Here is a 21,838-nt window from a genome sequence, read left to right as displayed (position 1 = left end):
GAACGAGCACGACCGCGAACGGCACGAAGATGGAGTCGCCCAAGGCTCCCTGCATGGTGGGGAACACTATGCCAATGATGAATAGCCCCAACCAGTTGACCATCGTGGCGATGGAAGTGGCCGACGTGCGCGACTTGGGCGGAAACATCTCCGCCGCAATCAGCCACGGAATCGGACCGAGTCCAATCTCAAAGAACCAGACGAAGCTCATGACGCCGCCAACGCTGAACATGCTGGCGAACGGTAGCAAGCCCATGAGACCCACCGTCAGAACTCCGCTCGAGACAATCATGCCCACCACCGACCAGAGCAGCAACGGGCGACGGCCTGCAGTGTCCATTAGCATGAGCGCCACGAGGGTTGCGAGCACGTTCACGATGTACACGAGCGTGATGCCGACCAGCGGGTTTTCCAGCCCAGCATTCTGGAAGAACGAGCTCGCGTAGAACATGACGGCGTTGATGCCGCTCAACTGTTGCGCCAGTTGCAGCACCACAGCCACGAGCAGAGGCAGGCGGATGCTTCGGTCACGTAGCACTTCTCCGACGCCTTGAACATCCCCAGACTCGCTGAAGTTGGCAGCGGAAATGCTGTCCATCTCGTCGGTCACGTCGTCGTCGGACTGGCGCAGGCGGCGCAGCATCACCTCGGCTTGTTTCGGGTTGCCATTGTTGAGGAACCAGCGAGGACTCTCGATCAACAGCGGAGCCAGCACGAGCTGCATGACGCCCAGGATGCCCGCAAAGCCGAACATGAGGCGCCAGCCCGGGTTCGTCAGGCTTTCGCTCTCTCCAGCAAAGCCAAACGCCAGCACATCCGTGCCCAGGATGCCTAGAACCATTGCAACTTGGTACGTGGTCCCCAGAGCGCCGCGCAGATTGGGCGGTGCGAGTTCTCCGAGGTACAGCGGCACGATGACGGTGGCTGTGCCCGAGGCGATCCCCACTAAGAACCGACCGACGATGAGCATGTACATGTTGACTGCGAACGCCATGACGGCACCCGACACCACAAAAAGGCACGAGTTGGCCAGCATCGTCTTCTTGCGGCCGAGTTGCGCGCTCAGTTGACCGCCCGCGATCGAGCCGATAGGGCCACCCACAGCGAACACCGACACGCAGACAGCCCAGAGCATGTCCGAGTGGCCAGGGAAGACCACACTCGCGTCCATTGCGCCGGTCACCGCCGTGTTGTAGCCGTACTGGAAGGCGTTGATGACAGCCACCAGGCACGACAGCAGCAACGGGTACGTGTACCCCGGCTCCGAGCTGTCGTCCTCGTCTTCCAGTAGAGGCTTCTGCTCTCCATGCTGTATCGGATACAAGACCAACAGTCAATAAACGGTGGTCGACAGGGTGAGTGCCAGCACACCAACCTTCTTGACGAGGCGAGAGAGATTGGCCCACGAGCTGCGAGGACGGAGCTGCGGGAAGTCCCGTTCACTGCGAAAAGACCGGCGACGCATACCCGCGAGCACCCGAAACGGGAGCTCCTGGTACAGTCGCTTCTGTTCCTCGCCTGCCACAACCACCAACGCATCAGCACAAGGTCAAGATGGTCGCGATGGTCGTCAACGCACCGTGGAACTTCATGTTGTGCACGGTGCTGGCGCGCTCCTTGAGTCCGTCGGCCTTCTTGACGTTCTCCCAGCTGCCGTTCGTCCGGAAACCGCCTTGTTCCAAGTCGCCCGACATGGTCGTTTCCAGCGCAGGCATCACCAAGTGAACGGGGTCGATGGAGTCTTGATCGGGCAAAAGCGAAAGTGAGAACCGAGAAGACGTCCACGAAAATGGTCGCTCGATGGACGCTGCGCAGCCATTATCCGTGACCTGTCACTTCAAGTTCACACGTCGCAGATCGCGACTGCGAGGAAACGCCTTGCGACGCTTTCGATTAGAATCAGCAGTGAAAGACATCAGCGAATGTACTAGTGGCATCTTCTTCGTTCGAGGCCGTTGGGCGGAGCCATACTCGATGTTCCTGCTGCTTCGTTCGCTTTACCACCGCACACGTCATGTATCCGATGCGTACAGATGATGGCTGAGTGCTGCGCTGCCGAACCCCCCAGTGTCGAAGACTTGGCGGTGCTCGTCATCGTCGGCGTCCGCGACGCTGGACCATTCGGTGATGTCGGCAACTGAGCCCCAGCTGGTGTCTTCAGGATATGCTACGGAGGTGAGCCCGCTTGTGAGAGTTCTGGAGCCGTTTCGGAGTCGTTGGGCTCGTCATCGTTGTCCAAGTGCGAGGCGGAGGAGCTAACTGCTCCCTGCTCTGTTGGCTCAGATGTGCCGCCGCCTTGCGCAGAAAGACCGGAAGATTCGTCACTTGTGATCATGAATTCAGCCGTGGACGATTCGTTCAGGTCTGTCGGTCGACCTAGCACAAGCTTCCAGACTGCGTCACTGCGCAGGTGGGCTTCATTTTCGGTTGGACGCTGAAGCGGCCACAGCACTCGCATTAACGAGGAGTGTCTTGCAACGCGCTGAGAGGCGATCTAGGACCCACAAGCGACCTCTCGAGCCGGACACTATTTGCTTGGGGACTTCTCGGACAACTTGGGCCACTAAAGTCAACGCAACTACCATTACTTCCTTGAAAATCGTGTTACTACTTTACCTCACAGAGTTATAGGCGCTGTCGGGGTTCGAGTCCGGTAGTGATAGTGAAGAACTTCGTAAGTTGTAAACGTCGTGGAGCACTCGCGACCTCGAGCTCGCGAATTGGCGCGAAAGACTGCGATCCAGTGTGGGTCGTCGTCCGAAGTTTTCGTCAGCATTCGACCCCGAAGTCGGAACCTGTTGACGCGATGGGGTGCTCACACTCACGTACATGAAATCACTCGGACCTGGTTCGGGCGCGAGACTCGACTGCGCGAGGAGCGGTAGATGCCGAGACGAAGTGTAAGCACCTCCGCGATTCGAGCGTGCACCTTGTTTGTTGATATCTTCAAATGAAGTTATCGTCCGCTGGTACGGACCGGCCAGGCCATCCTCAATGTTGTGCTCTTGCTGAATCAGAGTCACTAGCTGGACCAGTTGCGCGTACTCGACCTTGGTTCTCTGCAGCTCGAACAGCAACTTGACGACGCTGTTGAACCGGAATCGTGTCAAGTGGAAGCCGAACGACGCTAGGACCGTACGAAGCTTGGTGATTTCGATGAACCCGGACTTGTTTCGGTCGTGCGATTGCAGCGCCTCGTCCAAGTCAGCGACTGAGTGTTCGCTCTCCTTCAAGCAGTGCAGCAGAGAAGTAGCAAACTCCGACCGCAGCTCCACAATCTCGCTAAAGTGGCTTACCACCTCCCCCAGCGTGCTAGCGTCGATACGAAGAATGCAGGAGATCAGGACAAAGTCGCGGAAGATGCTTTTCTGGAGAAACAGCGCGTTCAGCGCCAACGGCAGCGGGATGAGGATGACAGGAAAGATGCCAACCTGGTCGTAGATCTCGTCAAAGGTGTAGACTGCACCCTGCACGAGTAGCGCAACAAAGAACCCGTTCAAGATCATCATGAACATGACCACAACATGCCAGAACTTGCGCGAGAAGAAGCGGATATCAATGTCCGGAGCTTCAGGCTGGACACCGGTTTGTCGAGGCACCATGGACTTCCTGCAGCAGCAAATACGCGAGATATTCCGGAAGATGGTTGCAGCGAGTTGGAACCCCTTGTCCCCCTTGAGCAAACCACTCCGCTCTGCCTTCCGCTCGTGCTCGATCTCTTCGAGCTGTGCGTGGACTTGGTTCATAGTCTCCAGCGCACTATCCGCTGCTTCGTTTTCCCAAGCTTTAGCTTCTTCCTCAGCAATTGCACTGAGGTTTTCAGTGAGAGCAGTCTTGTCTTTGCTGTAGCCTCCAGTGCTCAGGATACGCCGGATGCACGACCGAAAGTAGAGCCGCACCAGAATATGCGCCAGCACTAGAACCCACGCGAACGCCATCAAACCTTCAATGAGCTCGTAGCGCACGTCCACTTCGAACTGTTCAATAATTTGCACGACGGAGGAGAAAGCCCACGCCATTCCGAGCAGTAAGAGCCACATCGACGGCTCCACCTCGATCATGTGTACGATATTGTTGGCCTGAGCGCGTCTCAGGTACTTGGAGAACGGGAAGAGTTGGGGGAGTCCAAACCGACGAAGGAAAAGGTGGCGCAGCAGTCGATGCTCCACGATCTTCTTCTTGAAAAGGCTGTCCTTTGGTTGATTTCCTCCACAGCACGAAGTTGAAGATGCACTGTCCGAAGACTGCAGCACGTCCACCAAGTCTTGCGTCGTGATTAACTCGGCCCGATCCGATCGATTGTTGTGTCTCCGTAATAGCAGGAGCACGAGAATCGCTTGGATAATGAGAGTAATGGCCAGGATGAAGATGATGAGGTCGGCCACCTGAAAGGCGAGCATGAAGCCGCTGTAGCCATCCATGCCGCCCACTTCGATCAGCATCTTGATGATAAAGCTCAGGAGCCCAAGGATCATCAGCTCTCGATACACTTTCTTGAGCATGTGCTGGTACTTGCTGTTTTGCGAGAGGCTGTGTTCCAAGTGGTGCAGCGCGCCTTCAAAAGCCAGCAAACTTATCGCCAACGCACTCAGCACCACCACGACTTGGTACAACTCGACGTCTTCGCCCACTCGGAAAACGGACCCACCCGCCATCTTGATCGGCTGCAAAAGCGATAGTGAGGAGAGTTCAGGTGAGAGGGCATGTAAATTCCGTTTATGACCACCGAAGTGGCCGCCGATCTAGCGTAATACTAGATGGATGTTTTTACCTGTAGGCAAACAGACGACATGTCGCCTGAAATGTTTGAAGTTTACCTTTGCCTACTCTGAACGGCAGGCAGCATGCTGGAGCCACATGCCTGCCGTAAAGCGAGATTGAATTTGTGCTGGCTCAAAGCTTGAAATATCCATAGCCCTGTCCGAGGAACGTATGTTGAGCATCTCAGGAGCACCCACAGGTAGAGCACCCACAGCCACGATGCTTACCGCACTGCACGACACGATCCCGGGCCGGAGAAATACAAGCAGACTGACAAGATTTGTCTAGTCATTGCCTCGTTCGGCTTTCATTCGACTCGAGTCCGGTTCAATATCTACTGTCCGAGCTAGTGTATCTGTGCGGGCGCCAATTTTCCCATGCCATTGTTTGAGGATTATGATGTTCGCCCCGCCCAGGCTTGCACGTGATCGCCGCTTTCTGAACCAAGGCCAACCGATGCCATGGTAAATGTAGTACTGCATGTGACATTCTGCTTCCCATCGACACGAGAATGATGAGCGCCTGTGCTCATGCACGTCTTTCGTTTTACGTTAGATTACATGCAAACACAATCGTGTCATGTAGCTGTGCTATCGACTTATGCATATCGCCAGCGCACTCAAAACCACGACCGCTCAAAACAATTCGACAGCTTTTCCCACTTGCTGCAGCTAAAACGAAAGAGAGGGGCAATGGCGGCTCCACACTCAGTTTATCACCAAGAAATGATTCCCAGATAGATACACGAGCAAAGTGTGTGCAGGCAGGTAAAGCCTCATGCCATTCATTTCCTGGAGGCACGAGAGGAAATGGTGTTTTACACGACTGGTTACAATAATGATGTGGTGCACATATTATGAGCGAGCCACCAACTGTGAGCTCACAGATCAGCTTTCGACCAAGACAAGAAAGCCAAGCTAGTTTAACGGGGGGGGGGGTTATCTCCACACGACACCACCATGACGGACCAAGGACCAAGGAAGACTGTCGACGCCGCCACGACCGAGGCTGGGCCTCCCACCACGAGCCTAACGCCCGTAGCAGCGGCTGCGGCTACTACGACCGTAGAGGTCGTCAACGGCGCGACTGATGGCGCTGCGTGGACGGCAACTCCGGCCCGCACGACGACTGAGTCCCCTACGATCCGAGCGTCCAAGCGAGTGGCGAAACGCAAGGCGGCCTCGGCGGACGCGGAGAAGGGCAAGAAGAAGCTGGTCTGCAGCGTCGGCCTCCCCGCGCCGCAACCCACGTGCCGACGTCCGAGACGGAGACCCCGCATCCGAGCAGGTTGACTCGGCGACCAAGGCAACGCCACGACAGCCGACGGAGTACGATCTCACGAACGTCATGACGTCCTTCCAGCCTGGACTCGTCAGCGAAGCCCGATCGCCTGTTCGAGCGCGTGCTGTGGCATCTGCAGCCGCACCATCGCCAGGAGTCCAAGACGAGATGCACCGTCTGCGCCAGGAACTGGAAAGTCTGCGTAGCCAAGTTGCTGGCGTGCGTCAGTCGCTGGGCGTGCTCACCGATCCGAACGACGAAGTCAAGCTTCCAGCTGACAGCGTCCGTCAACTGTCAAGCGCCATTTTACCTGAACAAGCGAAGAAGGCCAAGGGCGACTACCATTCTCCGCAAGCGCACGTGCTGGCGGCGACTCGCATGTTCAAGGGGCTCAGGGCTGACGATCCTTCACTTCCGTGAGGAGAACGAACAAGAATCGCTGGAGGCCGGATCGCCTAACAGCAACTTCGTGTCGGATTTCAACCCGTCGGCCACTCTTCCGACGGCGGCCACCAGCTGCCGCGCGTACGACGATATCATCGGAAATTGTCTCCATCAGCGGAAACTCGTTCAAGTGGTTCGTGCTGAGAGCTGAGGACCTGGTTGTCCTGGACGTGGCGGGGTCTCCGACACTATCGGCAACTGACGCGCATTCGGTACACATGCGGCTTCGCGGTTCTAAGACCAATCAGTGTGGGCATGCAATAGCTAGAATCTTGTATCGTTCAGGTCTCGCATTCCTGTGCCCTGTCTTCGGTGCTCTTCTTCTTCTACGATCAAGACAAGACCTCCCTCCCGGTATATCAGCGGCAGTGTATCCGGGACGCACCGGCCATCTGGTGTGTATTTCAACGGCACATCTGTCGAGTGCGATCAAGAAGGCCGCTGTACCGAATGGTGAGGATGCAAGGAACGTCAACCCGCACTGCTTCCGCGCAGAGGGTACAACGCACATGTATCGGGCAGGAGTGGATGTCATAACGATTCAATTTCACGGCCGGTGGGTTTCGGAGACCTTTAAGACCTACACCAACCTCTGCGCGGAATCCGTAACTCCTTCGCTGCTAACATGATCACCGGCTCCAAGGATAACTCAACTCTTCATTAGTGGGCATATGCTGCAAGACCTACACTGGGGGCTCCGCTCTCCTCGTCCCATTTTGGATGAGCGGATGGTCGTGCGCATGTGCCCGTTAATGAACTACGATATTTTACACCCCAAAGTTGTGGAAAGCAGGTACAGTCACACCTCCCTAACTGAGCCTCTCTACCTGACTACGCGTTCTTTATCTAGTTGTCGTCTCTGTGTGCATAAGAGTTTATATGACTTTCACTACAGAAGTTCTCTAACTGACTAAAACCCTCCTTATTCTCTAACTGACAGTCCCGGAGGGTGGGGGAACTCCCTAAATGCACGCGTCACAAAGTTATCAAGCCACTTTCACATGTTGATGTGCACTTCCTCCCTCCGAATCTGACTTCGTCGGTGCAGCCACTTGATGCAGGTAAGCTTTCGGACATATTTGGCTAATGCTTGGTGAACTTACTGATTGATATGATATTTGTAGACTTCATCCGATCGTTTAAGGCACGCTACCGTCGTCGATTTGTCCGCTGGTGCCTTGACGCAATGGAAAGCGACATAAAGCGGAAACTGAACCTTCTCGAGGCAATCCAGTTCAGCATCGATAGTTGGGGCCATGTGACGGCCGATTGCATACGCAGCCGCTGAGTGAAGTCAAGGATCGTAGACGCTACGTTGTTGGGGGGGAGCTCCGCCAGGCAGGGGGGTATGCGTTGGCTGCTGAAGAAAGTGTGGTAAATGATATTGTGAGCATGCTGGAGGGGGTTAGCGCCCACGATAGTGTTGCCCATTACTTGGAGATTGATTCTGACGTTGCAGTTCACGAGCTCCCAGAAGGTGATGCCGAGGACGATGATGCTGAAGAGGTGGATAGTGACGTGGACGACGAGAATGACAAACCTCCTGTGTCAGCATCGACAGCACTCGCCTATTGTATGGAGCTTTCTTCGTTTCTATTCCAGTGTGAAGGGGATACAAAGCAGGAACTGGAAATGATACAGACCTTGACAATAGTAGCTAGAGACCAAGTAGTGAAGCGGCGGCGGCAGACATCACTGGATACCTTTTTTACACCAATGTGAATGTAGCCATTTCCATATCTGACACATTCTCTAAATGAAACAACGTGGGCGTCACTTATAGAGGTGTGATTGTATTCTATCCGATACGCAAACTTTCGACCTTCACGTCTACCTGCATGCACTCGACCTCGTCATTTTCGCATGTCGCTCAACACGCTCATCGAATCCCGTGTTGTGACTAGCTGTAGACCCAACGCTGGCCATCTCATCACATCAAGGCGAGTGAGGAGCGCCTGGATGACTTGGACACCAGCAAGTGAACCGTTCGACCCTTCAAGCCCAATAGCCATTCTTCGATTTGCGCGATGACCTCCACATCGAGTCCAAGCGCCACGACCCAGTTCCACCAGCCGACCTCGTTCTCCATTCGCGACTTCATGAACAAGTTGATGGGTCGCGATTCCAAGACGTTGTCGCTGTTGCCCCTACCGCCCGATGAAGCGCTGAAGCGTCGACTGGAATTGCAGCGCATCGCCGACATCGTCGTGCTCGACGCCACGCGGGACAAGAAAAAGCAACTCGTGGCCACGTTAGAGTTTTCACTGAAGCCTGAAACGCCACGTGGACAGGTCGGCATCTTCGTCCCGAACAACTCGGCGGTGACGTACGAGACGACAAAGACTTTCCACGACGTGAACCAGCTCAGCAAAGTGCTCGCGTATTGCATCGACAAGCCAACGGGACACTGCGACGACGGCTGTGCGTTCTGCTCGAAACTTCGCGAGTACCTGTGCACCCACTGGGTGAGGGACCCGCTTGTGTGCGTCGTGAGCATGGGCGACACTGTGCTCCGTAAGGCTTCGCTCGCCATGCATTTGGCTCGATTGGTGGCGTTCGTTACTGGAACAAGCGTCGCTGCACCTCGTGTTGCAACTATCCTGACGGGCAAAGGAGCGCCAGTGATGCAGCTTGTGCCGCAGCTTTCTCCGCTTGGACAATCAATTGGGAATACCAAAAGCGCGGCGTTCTGCAGGGCACAAATCGAGGCAGCGGCGGTGCTCTACGACTTCTTCGACGTGTTCCCGCAGGCCACGAAGACAGCGACGGCCGTGTCGACGACAGAACTCTAAGCAGGTTATCTCAATTCTATTGAGAAGTACAATCTGAGCGCCAGTCAGCTCACATCAATAAAGAGGCACTTTCGATTGTGGAGGTGGCGATCTGACTCGAGAATAGTGATTGCTACGCCAGGATAATATACACGTACTAACTGTGAAGTCCACAAGGTTTCCTGGTTGTTCACCTCAGCTATTGAAGCTTGATGCAGCGCTGGTGTGGTAGTGAAGCTGTCCGCGAGTTTGAGTGAGTGTGCAATGCTTCGCTCGTTGGATAATAGCTCAGTTTCTTCTTACTATCTAATGGTAACGAGTTGCGCAGTTTGCACGCTTTATAATCCTGTGGTGTTGGCATCCTACAATACTGTGTACACCGTGTCGGAAGACACCGAGTCCATATGTGAGTCAGAATCTCTTCTTCGGATGTTGAACATGTCGTGAAGAGCTCGAGAGCTCGACCCAGCAAACTGGTGCGTGTAGCTGCGCTCCAGCATCGGCGCACGCCCGCGGTTTTCGTTGCCATTTTTCGTTGGCGCGTGGGGTTCGGAGGATGTACTGGTTGAGATCCTGCGCATTGGAGGCAATCCTGCACTCACGTTCACAAAGTCGCTCGCCCTCGGCTCCGATCCAAAACTTGGCTGTGGCAACAGGGGCACCTGGCGCCCGGTACTGGGTCCAGTTAGATGGTCGGTATGCAAGCTGCCTCGCCCATAGTCATCGAAAGAAGACTGGTTGCGCTGCAATAGCGGATGCTGACGTCGCTGGCTTGTGTTGAACCCGCTTTCTACTGCCGTGCCTTGCTGAGCGAGCAACAATAGCCGAAGAAGTTGACCATACTCCACTCTGGTCCCGTTAAGCTCGAAAAGCAGCTTTGCAACGCTGTTGAACCGGAACCGAGTCAACCGGAACCCAAAGGCAGTTAGCACAGTACGGAGCTTGTCAACGTCGATCATGCCGGTCTGTCGAGGATCGTACGCCTGCAGCTCCGTACGCAGGTCGTTCGTTGTATAGTTTCCTTCTTTCAAGCAATCGAGCAGCGACGTCGCGAACTCGGAACGCAGCTCCACAATCTCGCTGAAGTGATTCACCACTTCACCAAGTGTGGTGGCGTCCACGCGAAGGATGCTGCAGACGATAACGAAGTACCGGAACAAGCGCTGCTGGAAGACGAAAGTATTCAAAACCAATGGGAGAGGAACCATAATGGCGGGGACGAGTCCAAACTCCCCGTAGATATCGTCCAGGTCGTACACGGCACACTGCACGAGTAGCACAATGAAAAATCCGTTGAGAATCAGCAAGAACATGACCGCGACGTGCCAGGCCTTGCGTGAAAAGAATCGGATTTGAATATTCGGAGTCCCGGGCTGCACTCCAGTTGCTGCTCGACCGGTACGGCGCTTAGCCACTCGCATTTGCTTGACGTTGCGGCAGCAGGTAGCCACGAGCTGGAACCCGACGTCTTTCCGAAGAAGTCCGTGTCGTTGAGCGTTGCGGTGGTCCTCAACCTCCTCCATTTCCTCTTGAACTCGGTTCATCGTATCCAGAGCGTTATCCGCTGCCTCGCTGCGCCACGCCATGGTCTCCTCTTCAGCAATAGCGCGCAGGTTGTCCAGCAGGGTGGGCTCGTCGTCGCTGTAGCCCGCTGCATGCAAAAGCTGGCGCACGCACGAGCGGAGGTAGAGCAGCACGACGATGTTCAGAAACACTAGGATCCAGGCGAATGGCACGAAAACTTCGACAAGTTCATGGCCCTCTGGCAGATCAATGTCCAAGTATTGAAGGAGACCAAGAACGCCGCAAATTGTCCAAGCCACAGCTAGTAAAAGCAGCCACATCGAGGGTTCCACCTCGATCATGTGCGAGATCTGGTTAGCTTGGGCACGGCGCAAGTACTTGGAGAACGGGAATAGCTGAGGAAGCCCAAAGCGACGAAGAAAAAGATGGCGAAGCAGTCGGCGCTCCACAACCTCCTTCTCGTAGCCATTTCCCGTAGCTTTGCCAGGCCAACAGAACAAGCTACCGGTAGACGAACCACCTTTCTTTGGTGCTGCCGTCGGTGGTGTCCCGGCCGGAGGACTCATGGAATCGACCAGGTCTTGAGCAGTGATCAACTCGGTGCGGTCGGCGATGGTATTGTGCTTCCGAAGCTGGGAGAAGACACAAATCGCTTGCAGGATGAGCGCGAGAGCCAGGATGAAAATGGTGAGGTCGGCCACTTGGAACGCCAACATGGTCTTGCTGTCGGAGTCAATACCCGGCACCTCCTTGAGCAGTTTGAGTCCGAGACTCAGCAACCCAAGAATCATTAGCTCTCGATACGCCTTCCGAAGCATGTGCTGGTACTTGTCATATCGGGAGAGTTTGTGCTCGACGTGGTGCAGTGCGGACTCGAAGACCAAGAGACAGAATGCCAAGATGCTCAAATGCACCAGCACCCGCCAGAACTCGACAGATTCGCCGACTTGAAACAACGACCCGCCCCCCATGGCGTCAATTCTGAAGTGAGACCAGCACTCGATTCGTGTCGCGATTAAACGCGATGGCACAGAGCGTGTTCGTTTTAATTAGCGTGTACCATCTTGGACTTTGCCTCAGCCACAGATACACGGGTGAAGCCGGGCTCCTTTCTTCGTGGTGGCGACAGCCTATCGCCACTCCGTGTGGTGCCAGCCAGCTGACCAAAGTTGGATGCCTAGCTCAGCTTGGAACTTTGTTTTGGTATGCTGGCACATGGTGATATGTGAACGGTACAAGTCCTACCCAACACCTGCAGCCATATGTGGGTAAACCCCCTTGCCATGTGAACCGACACGCAACGCCCCGTACAGCGTGTAAAATCGGCATTGAGAAGACGTTCGGAATCCAAACTTTCGGTGACGGCATGGCGACTTCATGCGTTCGCTAGTGGAAAGACGACCATTGTGAACGGCTCAGATCCCGCGCTTTGCCTATGGAGTGCCTGCCTGTCTGAAAGGTGCAAGTGTAGAGGAACTGCAACACCAAATTAATATGTAGTACTTTACAACTTGTAAAGCAATACCCATGAAGAGGCACACGAAAAGATGAAGATTCTGACCATGACATGGCGTTTACGGGGAAGTGCGGCAGCGTCTGCGATAAACGGCTGCAAATCACACGAAAAAATACAGCGCGGCCGCTGTTTACCACTTCTCTGTACTCTTGGGCACATTAGCAGGTGTGCACATGTCGGCCTCGTACTCGCAAGCTTATTACCGGTACCCCACGATTTTACCCTGAGCAAGGCTCTGTGAACACCTTGTGTGGCTGTGACGCTGGCCCTAACCGAACCTTCACCCTACCAATGCATGACATGCCATTTGTCCCACAACATTCGTCGTGAGGCTCACTCCTCAACCAGCTTCCCAAAAACCAATGCCACACGATGTTATCCATCTTTGACCCCGCAGACGAAGCGGACTTGGCGCTGGTTGATACCGACCTGGGACGTCGTCTCTCTACGCTCTCCAACAATTCCAAGCACGCTTTCACGCTCAACCAGGTCCAGCGCGTGAAAGTTTGCGCCACGTACGACCGCCAAGGCGAAAATGGCGCTACGGTCTACGTGCTCGATGTGTATCTGCAGTACGTTCAAAGGGGGCTCCCGGTCACTCCCGGAGAGACCAAAAGCGAGAGACGATCGCGTCTGCAGCTAGAAAAGGAAGAGACAGAGCCGGAATACCAAGTGGAGCACCGCTACTCGGCGTTTCGAGAGCTCCGAAAGCGAATTTCCAAGATCGTGCACGACCGCGAGCACATGCGCTGGTGCGCCTACTGCAGCCGCGTGACTTGGATTGCTTCGATCCAGAGCTTCCCGTCGAGACTGCCGCATCGGGGACGTTGGGCGAGCTGCATTGGTTGGCGTCGACTTGTGGTTCACATGCGGAAGAGGAAGCTCGAGCGATTTGTGAACCAACTGCTTCGGGCCGCCAAAGACTTGTCGTATCGAAGAGGAGGTGGCCAATGCCAAAGGTTCTTAGAAGTCTCACAGATACTCAACACCTTCCTCATGGATCCAGATCTGCGTCCTGAAGGCTGTGTGTGGTGACGGAAATGAGGAAAAGGCTAACCATATTACCCTGTTATACCGGTTGCACTAGAACGGTTGCAAAAGCGTTGAAAAACTATTTGCATTCATGTGGAAATTAAACTGAAAACTCATTGAAAGCGTCTCGAAACTTTCGTGACTAGTGCAAGACACCGAACGTCGTTTATCCGTGGACAGCGGTATAGTTGTAGTACACCGTGTTCTCGTATTCCGAGTCGCAGTACGGGAACGACACGTCCGAGTCCGTCGGGGCGAAGAGCGTCTTGCCAGACGTGTACGTCACGTAGCAACCCAAGAACGTACACACAACCACCACAATGAGAGCGGGGACCTTCTCGTACATGGGGATCGTGTTCCAGCACTTCTTGAGCAGGAACACGATGGGCAGGATAATGCTGTTGAGCGAGATGCACGAGGCGCCCACAAAGTCCGACAGGTCCGAGAAGTGGTCCCTCAACACGATGGACAGGACCACCAGCACAATGATGATAGCAATGCGCATCAAGACGTACTTGATGGTGTTCAGTCCACGGTACTCGGCGGCCTCGGCCTCCGCGTCACCAAAGTGCGGGTTCTCAGCGTCCGCGACCGAAATGTACGACATGCCTGAACGACGCTCCGACACATTGGCGGGCGGGTTCACGGACTCCTTGGCGGGGGTCCCCATGTCAGCGTACGTGAGACCGCTCTCAATATCGTTCTGGTCCTTCTTGTGCATCCCGAGGGCGAGACGCTCCGACAGGTAGAACACGGGGTTCAGCAGCACGGAGAAGGCAATGGTGATGTGAAGCTGCATGAAGAGGTAGGCCAGGACAACAGCGCCCCAGTCCGACTTGAACCCCAGCGTGGTCATGCCCGTGTCGGCGTCCGGGTAGATGGTGAACAAGAGGTTGCCCGAGATCTGGCAGCCCACAGCCGAGTACGCCGTGCTGGCCAACGTCAGGAACAAGCACGAGATGAGCGTGATGGTGAAGAAGACTACACGGGGCATACGCTTGGGCTCGCTGTGTTGACGTTGCAGAGCGGGGATAACGACACCAGCGCCGTACGCCAGTGACAGGTTACCGAAGACACCAGCCACCTGCTCGAACTTGAGGTCGGGCGCCGGCACTGTGGGGTGGCCACGCATGCCGTACATGACGACGGCGACACCGATAACATCGGCGATGACGGTGCCTGCGCAACCGGCAAAGGCAGCACCAGCTCCTTCTTTCAGAGTGGGGATAAGGCACACGGGCAGACACATGAGCGCCATGAAGATGATCCACACCGACTGGCTGAAGGCGTCCGGGAAGAGGCCGTCGAGCAGCGAACCTCCCAGCACGAGGAAGACGCAGGGCACGAGCAGACACGAGGCCATCTGAGCCACGACAGCGAGCCAGTGACCCCACCTGCCCATGACCCAGTGACCCAGATCGCCGTAGGTTTTGACGGACTTGGGCGCCAGCAGCATGACGCGGCAAATGGCCACCGAGGCGTAGACGTTGGCGAAGGCCATGAACAGCATGGCGATGACGGCCAGGACGGGGCCAGCACGCGAGAAGTTGCCGGGCATACCAAGTGTACCAACGCCGTAGACGCAGCAGAAGACGTTGAAGGCCATCTTGAGGTCCTCGAGCGTGAGGAACTTCTCGCCGCACTTGGCCATGATTTTTGAACCACTAGGAGGAGGAGGTTGGAGGGGTTGTGATGGAACTTGGCTTGGCTCGTGGATGGAGAATCCGAAAGTGAGAGACTGAAGTGTGCAATGCATTGACATTCGCGTGGCTGCGCTCAAGGAGGCGCAGCTAGCAAAATCGCGGTGCAGAGAGCCGGGTCTCATGAAGATGCGCGGAGTCAAGTCGCTGCGCGTCACGCGCGACGCCGGCCAATGCTTGAACGGCATTTTTTAGTCGCCGCGGTCCGGCTCAGCCGCCGTTGCACTCGGGAGATGCAGGTCAAGACAACCTCCACGGTGATGGCTCCACTGATGCTTTTTGTGCCCGTAGGGAATTGCCGACGGCGAGCGTCTTCGGTGCCTTCTCTTCGCGGAGACTGTATCTCTCGAGTGGCTGCAACACGCGCTGCTATCCGGCTGTGAACCGTCTTTGGTTGCGCAACTCGGTGTGACTTGGCACTCTGATGTATCCGCGAACGGTGAGCTCCTTTCGCCTTCCACCAAACTATAGCAGACAGATACGGACAGCTCAGTTGCCCATGAGGATGATGGCAATGGCTCATTCCGAAGTCCCACGTAAAGATCTCGGACGCACATGTAATGGCCTTGTCGCTGCTGCACCAGATCGAGGCACCGGACGCACCCAACACTTGAAGAGCAAAACATGCAACATCAAAAGTGAAAGACACGATTCGTTTGAAGCTACTTCATTTACGGAAGCACGCAGCACAACGACACAGTCAGATACTTGGGGCACGCAGTAGGAACTGGAGCACTCACGGACATCAATTGGGCGACGAGAATACGGAGCATCCAGCGAAGACTAGCAACAGCAGCGCAGTTAGCGACAAGCCTGGAGAACAGAGTGCAGATACTCAACGTGATAATGCTGCCAGCAGTACTATTCACAGCAACGGTCTTCAACATGCCACGCTGGGCAGGCATTCAGTTGCGTAACATCCAAAAGCAATTCTTGTGGCACCATGCCATCACGACGGACGCGTCCAGACATAAAGTCAACCCAGGTCTGTTATACACCCCCAAACAAGCGGGAGGAGTGGGCCTAGCATCGGTGGACGTGGCGTGCAAAACGCAGAGAGTAAAACAAAGCATGCAATGGCTGATCCAACGCAAAGACACCTATTTCCTGGCGTGGAAGGCGTGGACATGGCGAGGAGAGACCACAGGACAGTTCACAGGGCTGACACCTAGGTTGTCGAGACGAGGGCAGAGAGGAAGCAGCAATAAGTCAGCGGGAGGCAAGATACATCAATTATTGGGGGAGTGGATAGCTCCACCAACAGCGGATGAAGGGACGTCAGAGTCTATGATGAAGACGCTCAAAAGCTTAGAGAAAGGATCGGTCAGTTGGGCTACAGAGGATGAGTGGATTATTGAGCTGCCCAGTCAGCAGACGTGGAAGCCGCGGCAGCAGGACAAGGAACAGGCAGCTTTCTGGCCAACTTATAGCTGGGAAGGCAACCCCTGGATTCGTGACGCCACTGGTAATATGCTTAAGCGGAACAAGTTCACCAGGATTCGACCATGTAGGCTAGAGGAGCTGCAAATGCGCCGAACCGCAGTCAACAGATATACGATGAACATACCGACCATGGCAGGCAAGATGCATCGGCAAGACAAGATGAGAAAATGGGGGCTAGCAATCTTGCTTAGCTCCCCGGTGATGGAGATAGGCGACGGACTGGCTATTCAGAGCAAGCTTCAGATGCGGCACCCCACCAAACTGGAGGCAATTTACCAGTGGGAAGCGACTACATCAGGACATGCAGTAGGGATCAGTACAAATCACGCGACCGGAGATCATCACAAGATTGAGCTAGTCCAACAGCCAGACGGGATACACTGGAAAGTGGACGAAGGCCAGGAGGATGATGAACGAACTGGTCGGGACATACAACATCTACACCGGCATGCCGAGGAAGGAAGCATTGTATTCTATGCGCATCCGCTGCTACATGGGTTTCCATGGAAGGTCCCAGACTCGATCGCTAACAAACATGTCTGCAAGGCACTGAAGAAGCAACCTTTCAAGAAGTACTGTGGCGATGGACCTAGTCTAAAAGGACAGTTGGAGAGGCTTGCTCAAACGGTACAGAACAGCAAGTGGCAGGAAGCAGCGATGCAGCAGACACCAACTCAAGTCTGGCAGCACAGTCATGAGCTCACAGCATACCAAGTGTGGGTAGGATATCGCGTGGCTACTAGGCAGTTGAACCTCTATCACGAAGATCGCGCAAGAGACAACAGTTGCAGAAAGCTACAGTGCTGCAACGGAATCAAAGAAACGATAGAGCATATCTTTTGGAGCTGCCCAGCGGCACAAGCCTGTTGGCAGAAACTCATCGGACACTGGATGGAGGAAAAATGGAGTGGGAAGCAGCTGGAGCTCGTGATGGCAAACTGTGCCAACAGGAAAGCACCATCAATGTCAGCAGTGACAGCGGTGAGACTCAGAAAAGAATATCCAGACACGGAAGAAGAGATAGTCACACAATGGAAGCGGCTATGGCGCATCATGAGCAGCGTCTGCATCACCATGCTATGGATGCAGAGGAACCGAGTCATCTTTCAGCACGAAGAGATCAAACTGGAGCAGAGCACACAAGAATTCTGGGCAACAGGGCTTCGACAAGTGAAAGCATTGGCTAAGCGGGAACGCCGACGCCCAGACATGATACTAGAAGGGACCTGGTTGCTTCTATGCTGTGCAGCTTTTGAAGAACCACCACGAGAGCAGTCTACAAGAAGGACAAGCCCCGTACAACCACCGCACTCGAATGAGGAACCGGCGTTGCTAACCAGGCTAAGGATCAATCAGGCATCTAGAAGTACTAACAACTAAATAGATCAACCTGCCTCTCTCTCTCTCTTTCATTTACGGAAGCACAAGCCCAAAACATTTACTGCGGTGCTACTTGACCAACTCTATCTACGATTCGTGCACGGCCGTGTAGTTGTAGTACACCGTGTTCTCGAATTCCGAGTCGCAGTACGGGAACTCGACGTCCGAGTCCGTGGGCGAGAACAGCGTCTTGCCAGACGTGTACGTCACGTAGCAGCCCAGCACGCAGCACACGACCACGACGGCGAGCGCGGGGACCTTCTCCCACATGGGGATCGTGCTCCAGCACTTCTTGAGCAGGAACACGATGGGCAGGATAATGCTGTTGAGCGAGATGCACGAGGCGCCCACAAAGTCCGACAGGTCCGAGAAGTGGTCCTTGAGCACGATGGACAGGATGACGAGCACCACGATGATGGCCATGCGCATGAGCACGTACTTGATGGCGTTGGCGCCGCGGTACTCGGCAGCCTCGGCGTCCTCGTCGCCGTAGTGCGGGTTCTCGGCGTCCGCCACGGACACGTACGAGACCTTGGAGCGGCGCTCCGACACGTTCACGGACTCCTTGGCGGGCGTGGAGGCATCGGCGTACGAGATGGCGTTCTCGATGTCGCCCTCTTTCTTCTTGTGCATCCCGAGAACCAGGCGCTCGGCCAGGTAGAAGGGCGGGTTGAGCAGCACGGAGAAGGCGATGGTCACGTGCAGCTGCATGAAGAGGTAGGCCAGGACAACGGCACCCCAGTCCGACTTGAAGCCGAGTGTCGTGAGTCCCGAGACGGCGTTCGGGTAGATAGAGAAGAGCAGGTTGCCCGTGATCTGGCAGCCCACGGCTGAGTACGCCGTGCTGGCCAACACGAGGAAGAGCACCGAGATGAGCGTGATCGTGAAGAAGACGACGCGCGGCATGCGCTTGGGCTCGCTGTGCTGGCGCTGCAGCGCGGGGATGACCACGCCGGCACCGTAGGCCAACGACAGGTTGCCGAAGACACCGGCCACCTGCTCGAAGCTGAGCTCAGGCGCCGGCACGGACGGGTGGCCACGCATGCCGTACATGACGACGGCGACGCCGATGACGTCTGCGATGATCGTACCGAGGCAGCCGGCGAAGGCGGCTCCCGCTCCTTCCTTGAGAGTCGGGATGAGGCACACGGGCAGACACATGAGCGCCATCAAGATGATCCACACGGACTGGCTGAAGGCGTCCGGGAAGAGGCCGTCGAGCAGCGAACCTCCCAGCACGAGGAAGACGCAGGGCACGAGCAGACACGAGGCCATCTGCGAGATGACGGCGAGCCAGTGGCCCCACTTGCCCATGGCCCAGGCGCCCAGGTCTCCGTACGTGCGCACGGACTTGGGCGCGAGCAGCATGACGCGGCAGATGGCGACGGACGCGTAGATGTTGGCGAAGGCCATGAAGGCCATGGCGATGACGGCCAGGACGGGGCCAGCACGCGAGAAGTTGCCGGGCATACCAAGTGTACCAACGCCGTAGACGCAGCAGAAGACGTTGAAGGCCATCTTGAAGTCCTCCATCGTCATGAACTTCCCGCTTCCCATGGTTGATCTCAGGTGCTGGTGGAAGAGTGTGTTGGGCACAAGGCAAAATGGAGAATGAGCAGGCGTTGAAAGCATTCGGGTGCACTGCCGGAGGCTGAGGTGGGGGCTTTAACTAAGTATCCTGCGGGAAGTGCTGGCGAGACACATGGCCGAGCTGTATTTTCGAGCCTGTTGCACAAAGCCATCATGAGATTTGACCCGCGTTGCCGTGATTCAGTGTGAATTTCACACGCCCAAGTGCTTTACAGCGGAGCACTTGGCTGGGGCACATGTTGGCAACAAGTTGTTGCCCTTGCGAGATCAGTCAGATGTTGAGATCAGTTAACGATGGTGCCACGGCGCGTCATTGGTAAAGTTGGCCTATCAGCGACCGTTGTTGAAGGGAAGCCCATCATCTTTTCTGATTTCACCTCAGACACGACAATTGAAGAGCACGACGCGAAATAATTTACTCTTCAACTGTAGTGTGGGAGACTACAAGGCCATTAGACGGCGGCAGACTTGCATGTAGATGCTGCCATGGGACCGAATACTATATTGCACGCAGTCGGTGAGCAATGGGATTCGTCTCAACCGGTACGTGTTGTCAATGCTGATTCATGTAGACTTGCCGTGTTCGGGATGAGAACCGACTCTTTATAACGTCCATCATCCTCAGAGGAATCCTCTGGGAAACACAAACTGCCCTCTTCTGCAGCAGTCTGCTGCCAGCAGACGTTCTGTCGGTCGCATGAATTCAAAAGCATCTAGCGACAGCTCGACAAAGGCCCTTTGGAGTCCAAATTGGACGCAAATCACAGCTAGGAAAGGAAAGCAGCACCTCGCTGGCCGCACTACACTTCGTGATTTGCTTTTTAGCCCCTATAGACGGTATTGAAGTGCTCTGCTAGAGTGGAGCGTGAACATGACGAGTCGCGCCGTGGCGCTTCAACACGCCCGCGATTGGTCGAGTGGCGTCGGATGGCCACTTTTTGTAGACGAACCGGATCTCTGCGGGACGGATCAAGTGTCCAACTTGACATGCATCTGTCCATCACCGAAATAAATGAGCTGTATGCTTCTTGCGAGCTGGCTTCGCAGTGCTGGTGCAGCACACTGCGGCTGGCATGCATCCCCATAAGGGCTGCTGTTTTCACCAGGTTCACTTCCTACTGCACCGGTAATAACTCTGCATTTAGATGTACACGTCCATCGTATATCGATCGAGATGAGCTGTGGGTGGTGCACCAGAATGATTCGTGTTGGACCAAAAAGCTGCGAGCTGGAACATGTTTGAAGCTGCAGCAAGCAGTTCCTTAGGTCTCGCAGGCCGTTTATATGCCGCAGTGAGTAGTAAGGTCACCTGAGACTCCATAGGTTGTGAGGTAGTGGTGGCCAGCGAATCCCCTTATACAGTGTAGCTGAGCCGGTGAGCTCTGTCCCTGTATCAGCAACGAATTGTTGCGAACTACCGAGACTGCACGAGGCGATGAAACCTGCTCTAGGAGAACACCTTGCTCTAATAGGCAAGCTGAGCCGTGACGCACCTCCAAATCCTGCAACCTTTGCCGCTAGAGTCGGAGACAAGATGGGCGGCAACGTCCGTATGTTGCATGACCTGAGGGTGACTGCGTTAATCTTGCCAAATTAATGCATGTGCACCCTCTTGCCAATCGCCTCTACAGTACGCATGGCACCAATACAAGCGCACTTCGGCTGCCGGCATTGCTACATGAAATTCACTTTTCAATTCACCTCCAAGAACCACAAGTCACAAGCATCAAGCCCATCGAACCTTTGCAACCATGGGAAGCGGGAAGTTCATGACGATGGAGGACTTCAAGATGGCCTTCAACGTCTTCTGCTGCGTCTACGGCGTTGGTACACTTGGTATGCCCGGCAACTTCTCGCGTGCTGGCCCCGTCCTGGCCGTCATCGCCATGGCCTTCATGGCCTTCGCCAACATCTACGCGTCCGTCGCCATCTGCCGCGTCATGCTGCTCGCGCCCAAGTCCGTGCGCACGTACGGAGACCTGGGCGCCTGGGCCATGGGCAAGTGGGGCCACTGGCTCGCCGTCATCTCGCAGATGGCCTCGTGTCTGCTCGTGCCCTGCGTCTTCCTCGTGCTGGGAGGTTCGCTGCTCGACGGCCTCTTCCCGGACGCCTTCAGCCAGTCCGTGTGGATCATCTTGATGGCGCTCATGTGTCTGCCCGTGTGCCTCATCCCGACTCTCAAGGAAGGAGCGGGAGCCGCCTTCGCCGGCTGCCTCGGTACGATCATCGCAGACGTCATCGGCGTCGCCGTCGTCATGTACGGCATGCGTGGCCACCCGTCCGTGCCGGCGCCTGAGCTCAGCTTCGAGCAGGTGGCCGGTGTCTTCGGCAACCTGTCGTTGGCCTACGGTGCCGGCGTGGTCATCCCCGCGCTGCAGCGCCAGCACAGCGAGCCC

General features: G+C 55.5%; 7 protein-coding genes across 7 annotated transcripts; 2 read left to right on the top strand and 5 right to left on the bottom strand.

The window, feature by feature from the left end:
* Window positions 1-468: 468 nt before the first annotated feature.
* Window positions 469-1,715, bottom strand: KRP23_7977 (Solute carrier family 2, facilitated glucose transporter member 1; the record flags this gene model as incomplete). The annotated part of the gene is made up of 4 exons (XM_067893359.1): window positions 469-472; window positions 567-1,309; window positions 1,376-1,518; window positions 1,580-1,715. 4 exons carry the CDS (start codon window positions 1,713-1,715, stop codon window positions 469-471), a joined length of 1,026 nt encoding a protein of 341 aa, XP_067745149.1.
* Window positions 1,716-2,167: 452 nt separating this feature from the next.
* Window positions 2,168-2,458, bottom strand: KRP23_7976 (uncharacterized protein; the record flags this gene model as incomplete). The annotated part of the gene is made up of 1 exon (XM_067893358.1): window positions 2,168-2,458. One exon carries the CDS (start codon window positions 2,456-2,458, stop codon window positions 2,168-2,170), a length of 291 nt encoding a protein of 96 aa, XP_067745148.1.
* A 154-nt stretch (window positions 2,459-2,612) lies between these two features.
* On the bottom strand, window positions 2,613-4,655 carry KRP23_7975 (uncharacterized protein; the record flags this gene model as incomplete). Its single annotated transcript, XM_067893357.1, has 1 exon — window positions 2,613-4,655. One exon carries the CDS (start codon window positions 4,653-4,655, stop codon window positions 2,613-2,615), a length of 2,043 nt encoding a protein of 680 aa, XP_067745147.1.
* A 3,858-nt stretch (window positions 4,656-8,513) lies between these two features.
* On the top strand, window positions 8,514-9,278 carry KRP23_7974 (uncharacterized protein; the record flags this gene model as incomplete). Its single annotated transcript, XM_067893355.1, has 1 exon — window positions 8,514-9,278. The coding sequence occupies one exon, from the start codon at window positions 8,514-8,516 to the stop codon at window positions 9,276-9,278; it is 765 nt and encodes a 254-aa protein (XP_067745146.1).
* A 341-nt stretch (window positions 9,279-9,619) lies between these two features.
* KRP23_7973 (uncharacterized protein) lies at window positions 9,620-11,752 on the bottom strand (the record flags this gene model as incomplete). The annotated part of the gene is made up of 1 exon (XM_067893354.1): window positions 9,620-11,752. One exon carries the CDS (start codon window positions 11,750-11,752, stop codon window positions 9,620-9,622), a length of 2,133 nt encoding a protein of 710 aa, XP_067745145.1.
* A 917-nt stretch (window positions 11,753-12,669) lies between these two features.
* Window positions 12,670-13,332, top strand: KRP23_7972 (uncharacterized protein; the record flags this gene model as incomplete). The annotated part of the gene is made up of 1 exon (XM_067893353.1): window positions 12,670-13,332. One exon carries the CDS (start codon window positions 12,670-12,672, stop codon window positions 13,330-13,332), a length of 663 nt encoding a protein of 220 aa, XP_067745144.1.
* Window positions 13,333-17,939: 4,607 nt separating this feature from the next.
* On the bottom strand, window positions 17,940-18,758 carry KRP23_7971 (uncharacterized protein; the record flags this gene model as incomplete). Its single annotated transcript, XM_067893352.1, has 1 exon — window positions 17,940-18,758. The coding sequence occupies one exon, from the start codon at window positions 18,756-18,758 to the stop codon at window positions 17,940-17,942; it is 819 nt and encodes a 272-aa protein (XP_067745143.1).
* Between the last annotated feature and the right edge of the window lie 3,080 nt (window positions 18,759-21,838).

This window comes from Phytophthora ramorum, assembly GCF_020800215.1.
Source record: "Phytophthora ramorum isolate Pr-102 chromosome Unknown Phyram_PR-102_s0006, whole genome shotgun sequence".
Classification (NCBI taxonomy): Eukaryota; Oomycota; class Peronosporomycetes; order Peronosporales; family Peronosporaceae; genus Phytophthora; species Phytophthora ramorum.
Note: the sequence above shows the minus strand (reverse complement) of the source record. Positions and strands in the feature narration are given on the sequence as shown.